The 6,892-nt window shown below is 53.2% G+C and overlaps 1 protein-coding gene across 1 annotated transcript; it reads left to right on the top strand.

Moving 5' to 3' along the window:
- The first annotated feature begins 504 nt into the window (after positions 1-504).
- On the top strand, positions 505-2,816 carry LOC124648954 (ABC transporter G family member 16-like). Its single transcript, XM_047188634.1, has one exon. The coding sequence runs from the start codon at positions 585-587 to the stop codon at positions 2,664-2,666; it is 2,082 nt and encodes a 693-aa protein (XP_047044590.1). The 5' UTR covers positions 505-584; the 3' UTR covers positions 2,667-2,816.
- The last annotated feature ends 4,076 nt before the right edge of the window (positions 2,817-6,892 follow it).

The following is a 6,892-nucleotide window of genomic DNA, read 5'->3' as shown; positions in this document are numbered from 1 at the left end:
CCAAAATTTGCCAAAAATAGAAAAAAAAATTGGTTCGAAACCGATCGCTCATTCTCTCCCTAGCAATCGTTCGCTAGCTAGGGGAGCCCAGTGTTTTGGATCAAACTTATATGGTTTTTCTTCTGCCCAAACCATTAATTTTACCCCTACCGTTATGAGAAAAAGTTGTGATTGAGCACGTCAGTAGTTAGACCAAGGTACGTACATACGTACGGACGTACCGGCAGGCATCACCACAACATCATAAACGCGAAAATTTACTCTGGCTGGCAGCGTTGGTTAGTTGGTCAGTGAGAGGGAGGCTAACACGGAGGCGAAGGGTTGGCGTGGCAAGCAACCCGCCCCACGCTCTCCACGCCATCTCGCCGCGCGCAACCAGGAACCAACTCGGATCCGAGATCGGACCGTTTCGCTGCCGCCCAACTAGGAATTCTGCTTCGACAGGCTATATAAGCTGGGCACTCCAGAGCGAGCACGACGACACACAACAAACACACCCGAGTTCCTTGTCTGCACACAAGAATCTCTGTGGAGTCCTCCTCGATCGATCTCGCGAGCGATCGACGCCGGCCCTGACCGATCGCATGTCGAACTCCGGCCACATCGCCGTCGACGTCGGCGGCGCCGATGAGGACGGCCGGGACCTCATGCCCGTGTCCCCGCCCGTGCCCTACGTCCTCTCCTTCACCGACCTCTCCTACAGCGTCCGCAAGCGCCAGGACGGCCTGCGCGGCTGCCTCCCCTCCCGCGCCAGCAACCGCCTCGCCTCCTCCGACGCGCTGCCCTCCAACATGAAGGCCCTCCTCGCCGGCGTCTCCGGCGAGGCCCGCGAGGGCGAGCTCTTCGCCGTCATGGGCGCCAGCGGCTCCGGCAAGTCCACCCTCGTCGACGCGCTCGCGGGCCGCGTGGCCCGCGGCAGCCTCGGCGGCGCCGTCACGCTCAACGGCGAGCCGCTGCACGGCCGCCGCCTGCGCGCCATCTCCGCCTACGTCATGCAGGACGACCTCCTCTACCCGATGCTCACCGTCCGCGAGACCCTGCTCTTCGCCGCCGAGTTCCGCCTCTCGCGCGCGCTCTCCCCGGCCGCCAAGCGCGAGCGGGTGGACGCCCTCATCGGCCAGCTCGGCCTCGCCAACGCCGCAGACACCGTCATCGGCGACGAGGGACACCGCGGGGTCTCCGGCGGCGAGCGAAGGCGCGTGTCCATCGGCACCGACATCATCCACGACCCCATCCTGCTCTTCCTCGACGAGCCCACCTCCGGGCTCGACTCCGCCAGCGCATTCATGGTCGTGCAGGTGCTCCGCACCATCGCCCGCAGCGGCAGCGTCGTCGTCATGACCATCCACCAGCCCAGCTCCCGGATCCTCGGCATCCTCGGCCGCCTCCTCCTGCTCTCCCGCGGGCGCACCGTGTACGCCGGCACGCCCGCCGGGCTCAAGCCCTTCTTCTCCGAGTTCGGCACGCCCATCCCGGACAACGAGAACCCCGCCGAGTTCGCGCTAGACACCATCCGAGAGCTCGAGGGAAGTTCGCCCGACGGCGCAAAGCCCCTCGCCGACTTCAACGCCGGATGGCAGGCGACTCAGAAGCTCATCACGGACGGCAACAACAAGAGGCCGCCCTCCCCGCTCACGCTCGAGATGGCCATCGCCGAGAGCGTGTCCCGGGGCAAGCTCGTGGCGGGCAGCGGCACGGGCACGGCGGCCACCTCCGTGCCCACGTACGCCAACCCGCTGCCCGTGGAGGTGTGGGTGCTCATCAAGCGCTCCTTCACCAACACGCGCCGCATGCCGGAGCTCTTCGGCCTGCGCCTCGGCACCATCATGGTCACGGGCCTCATCCTCGCCACCATCTTCCTGCACCTCGACGACACGCCCAAGGGCGTCCAGGAGCGCTTCGGCTTCTTCGCCATGGGCATGTCCACCATGTTCTACGTCTGCGCCGACGCGCTGCCCGTCTTCGTCCAGGAGCGGCACATCTACCTGCGCGAGACGGCGCACAACGCGTACCGACGCATCTCCTACGTGCTCGCAAACGCCGTCGTCTCCTTCCCGCCGCTGGTTGTCCTCTCCCTAGCGTTCGCGGTCACCACGTTCTTCGCCGTGGGCCTCGCCGGCGGCGGCTCGTCGTTCCTCTTCTTCTCGCTCATCATCCTCGCGTCCCTCTGGGCGGGAAGCGGGTTCGTCACCTTCCTCTCCGCCGTGGTGCCGCACGTGATGCTGGGGTACACGGTGGTGGTGGCCATCCTCGCCTACTTCCTGCTCTTCTCCGGCTTCTTCATCAACCGCGACAGGATCCCAGACTACTGGATCTGGTTCCACTACATGTCGCTCGTCAAGTACCCGTACCAGGCCGTGCTGCAGAACGAGTTCAGCGACGCCTCCCGCTGCTTCGCGCGCGGGATCGAGATGTTCGAAGGGACGCCCATCGCCGGCATGTCGGAGGCGGTCAAGATGAAGGTGCTCCACGCCATCGGAAACACGCTCGGCACCCACATGACGGCACAGACCTGCGTCGTCACCGGCGCCGACGTGCTCAAGCAGCAGGCCGTCACCGACCTCGGCAAGTGGATGTGCCTCCTCGTCACCGCAGGCTTCGGCTTCTTCTTCAGGGCACTCTTCTACGTCGTGCTGCTCGTCGGCAGCAAGAACAAGAGGAAGTAGATAGCCAGTACGTAGTAAAGCTCGATCAATCAATCAAGACATAGTACCCATGATGTTATTAAGTCCTTTTACTTTTTGGTTCATGACAAGAAAATGTACTTTACTACGATTAATGTACTACTGTATATGAAATTTATTCAGTTTGCTGTACACGGAGCATGGTGCTACATCCATTCAGGTGCTAAACTGTTGCTCCATAAATGATGTTCAGCTGCAATGTTTCCTTACGCTTATCTTCTTTTAAATTCATACGTACGTGCAGTATCCAAGCGGGGAATATACAATCATGTTCAGGTGCTTTTGCTTACTGGATGGTCAGAGCAAGACTGCAAGACTGCGACATGTGTCCAAAGACACCATTTTTCCAATATAAAATTGATTGACTGCAAAACTCACACACTTCAACTCATCTCCTACTTCAACTCATCTCCTACTGAATTCATAATCTAATGAACCACAATTCTCAATCTGTTGGGCACCAGCTAGTTTGGCATTACCCAGCTGTTGCATTATCTTAACCACACCTGTGAACCTTTCCAGACAACCTCCTCTGGTTTGATCTGAATCAGTTGGTGAAATCTGCAATAGATCGTCAGGGGAAGGCGAGAACATTGGGTGCACCTCATCATATTAGGCAAACGCCGCACACCAAACTTCTAGAATCCCACAAGAAATTATAAAAAAAAATATCTGACATGCAGATATTTACTAGTTGTACTCTGTTTCTTTTGACAGTGAAAAACTGAACATTGTTTTCTCATAAATTTGGCAAGAACATTGGAAGTGCTTCATCAAATTAGGCAAACGCCGCACACCAAACTTGTAGAATCTCACCACAGATCATCTACAAACTTTGGGAGTGACTAATTCTCTATGAACTCAGAATTAACTTAAATATATGTTAACTCAGAATTGATTTAATTCTCAGTTAACGCAGAATTCCATTTTTTTTACTTTGTAGTTATGCATTTGTGACACATATTATCCCATTTAGTGAATTTTTTACCGAAATATGCAACTAGGAGAGTTTGAACACATTATTATTCTAGTTTAGCATTTTGCTTGTTTTTGTTAGATAGTACCAGCATGTTACGTTGATGTGGTGCGAACAAATGTTATCGGAGGGCGTTATCGGCGACAATGTCTAGATATTTTTGTATCCATCTGTTCCTTTCCTCATCGCCATCCTGATATTTCTGAACCCCGATCAACACCTCATACCTTGCTCAATGGACACATATTAGAACACAAGGGTCCAAACCACCTAAAATGCATAATCTATAAAAATCTTCACTCAATGGAGTACTTATTGTCACAAATGCAGAACCGAGGGGTAAAAAGTAGAATTCACACACTCCTAACTGAATTACCATTCAGTTGATATCATTTAATTTTAGTTGCAACTTAAAAAGTAGCAGGAATAAAGAAGCAATATCTAACTGCCCGGCGACATTTTCTCAGTTTCAAGCCTATATGCAACTGGAAAAAACCCTAATTCAACAGCTAATACAACAGCTTAGGAGTTAACTGAGAAGTAACCTAATTCTTGAGAATTAGCAAAGCTCATAAACTTTTCCGACATTCAAGTATTTACTGCTGCTTCTCTTGAAAGTGAAAAACCTGACAAGTGCCTCCTCACAAATTTGGCAAGTCTGAAACCGTAGCTATCTTGCAGACGACATGTACCGAGATGCAGGTACGTACGTGTACAGGTGTGTGGTCAAATACCTTTCCTGATGGCAACGCTGCGAGACCAGTGTCTCATTTGGCATCTAATTACACATCAAAGTCAGACACGAGGCAATGCATATGCTTCAGACCGAACTGGCTGCAGGTTTGGTCTAAACTCACACGGAAAATATGAGGACAGGTGACAAGATGCCAAGGCTAGATGGAAATCGCGATCAGATATCATCTATCTGCCTACCTACCTATCAACCTTTTCTTTCAATCAAAATCGGGGACGAGCTGCCATTGGCCGTGCCATGCTTACTCGAGCATTTGGGCTACCTCTGATATGGCCCCTGCAACCAAACATAATGGGTGTTTAGTTTTCTTGGTTTCAGAAGGGTCACACTGAAGAAACTTGGGGGGAATATTTTTGTACCAGCAACTGTGTCCTGATCTTGATGGTGTTTTCTGCATCGCTGCAAGTAGATATTATGCGATTGATGCTCGATCGGTTCTGCAAGATTAATTATCTGCTATTTCTTCAGAGGAGTTGTAGATGCCAGAGTAGTTACATATGCACGTGTAGATCAAGATACTAATTAAGCACGCCTACGGATGCACCTGCACGCATAGTGAGGACCATATAATTAACCAGACGGACGTATGACCAATCCCTGTATTCTCGTCATATAAACAACGGCATCCATCACCATCAGTGTCCACGACGTACCACAGAGGTGAGGTTAATTACAGTTAAACAAGTTCCTAGCCGCCCAGATGACATATTCTAAAACTTTCTGGGAGTTTGAAAGTTTTGTGTACCTCGGAGTGTAAGACCAGATCCTCCGGTTGGATCATAATGATAGTGTCATATGCATATTGCAGATGGGACACTCCTCCCGCGATAAGGCGAGAGGATCACCCCACAAATATGACCTGTTGCTTTGGTCGTATCTAGTATCATGTCCATAGTGTCAACCGGATAGTGAAACATATGATGGAGGAAAATAGGCCAGTGACGACACCCCTTGCCCGTTTCGGTAGATCTTGGTAGTGTCTCTATTACTGGTAATGGTAGTCTGTCCTCCCACACACACCACCGAGATCGGACTAAGAGCCCGATGGACCCAACCTGCGGTTGAAACCTTTCAGGAGTAGGATTCCCCTAAAAAAATTCTAGTTTACTCCATCGTAGGCCCCTAAATTTCTTTTTTTTTGAACTTTGCCCCTAAGTTTCTTTGATTTGGTTCCGTGCAAAATCTCCCGTAGAGGAAAGATCCCTTTGTGAGTGTGCCGCCCCTTGATGAAGGCCGATTGCGTCCTACAAATTGTACGGTGTGCGATAGGAGAAAACCATATGGCATAGGCTTTTGCAACAAATGTGAAGATCGCATTAATTAATGCAATGGGTCTAAATTGGCGGATTTCGTGAGACCTTGCGCTTTAGGAATCAAAAGTAAGAACCCCAAAATTGAGTCTCGCCTCATGCACTCTTCCAAGAGCAAAGGCATTTGAAATGGCTCACATGTAGGGTTTGGGGATGGCCGGGTGTCATGTCTACTTGATTCTTGCCAGAACCATATGCAACTCCTTCTCAGTGAAGGATATCAAGAGGTTTGTGTTTCCTCATATGTTACACGCCCCAATGGGTTCCAAATATATTGCGCTAGCCCGAAAGACGTAATTCCCCCCTCTGTTCAAAGCATGTTTTATTGTCATATCAAAAGGCATAAGATAAGACCGTCTTATCAACCATTGTACATGCCCTAACTATGGATTAATTTGTCTGTTGATATTTCCTGATGAATAGGCAGATGTCGGAACAGTTAGCTATCGCACGCTTAACACGCACGTATGCAGAGAGATTCTAGTTAAGCACGTGTACGTACGGCTGCACCTGTATGTATAGAGTTAGTATCCATACAATACGGTTGTAAGGGCATCTCCAACCGGGCGACCCATCCCGCGCCCGCGCGTCCGGATGGGTCGAAACGGACAAAAACCCGGCCCAACGCGGGTACGCACCGCAAAAGCGGACGGCCGCGGCGTCCGGAACGACGCAAACCCGGCCCAAATCTTGGCCGGGTTTGCGTGGCCGCGGATGGCACGCGGCGTCCTCGCGTGTCCGCCCTGTCCGCGTGGCTGGCCCACCTGTCGGTGCCCCAGTCCTATTAAATGTGGACTCGGGGAAGGGGACCGTCCCTATCCAGTCCCCACTTTCCACTCCGGCCGCACGCGCGAGCTCGGAGCTTCCGCGCCGCCATGGCCCCGAAGCGCGAGTTCGAGCCGTCCGCCAACGACCACGAGGCCGGCAGCAGGCCGGCAAGTCGCGCCGCCGGCGTTCGCAATGGGGCCGCCGGCGCCTCCCGGACGCGAGCGGATCTACGTCACCGTTGCGGTGGCGCGGATGTTCGGGACGCCGGCGTCCCAATGCCGTGGGGGACGTGCACCTCCCCCACGGCCGGCACCCGAGCCTAGATCGGGTTCCGGTGCCGCCCATCCCGGGCTCCGGCCGCGCCCGCTACGCCGAGATCCGGAGGCGCCGCGCTCAGCCG

Source organism: Lolium rigidum, chromosome 4 (assembly GCF_022539505.1).
Source record: "Lolium rigidum isolate FL_2022 chromosome 4, APGP_CSIRO_Lrig_0.1, whole genome shotgun sequence".
In the NCBI taxonomy this organism is placed as follows: Eukaryota; Viridiplantae; Streptophyta; class Magnoliopsida; order Poales; family Poaceae; genus Lolium; species Lolium rigidum.
This window is presented reverse-complemented; position numbering and strand designations above follow the sequence as displayed.

Bases quoted from the DNA above. Each gene is read 5' to 3' on its own strand.
- LOC124648954 (XM_047188634.1), top strand. From the start codon at position 585: ATGTCGAACTCCGGCCACATCGCCGTCGACGTCGGCGGCGCCGATGAG.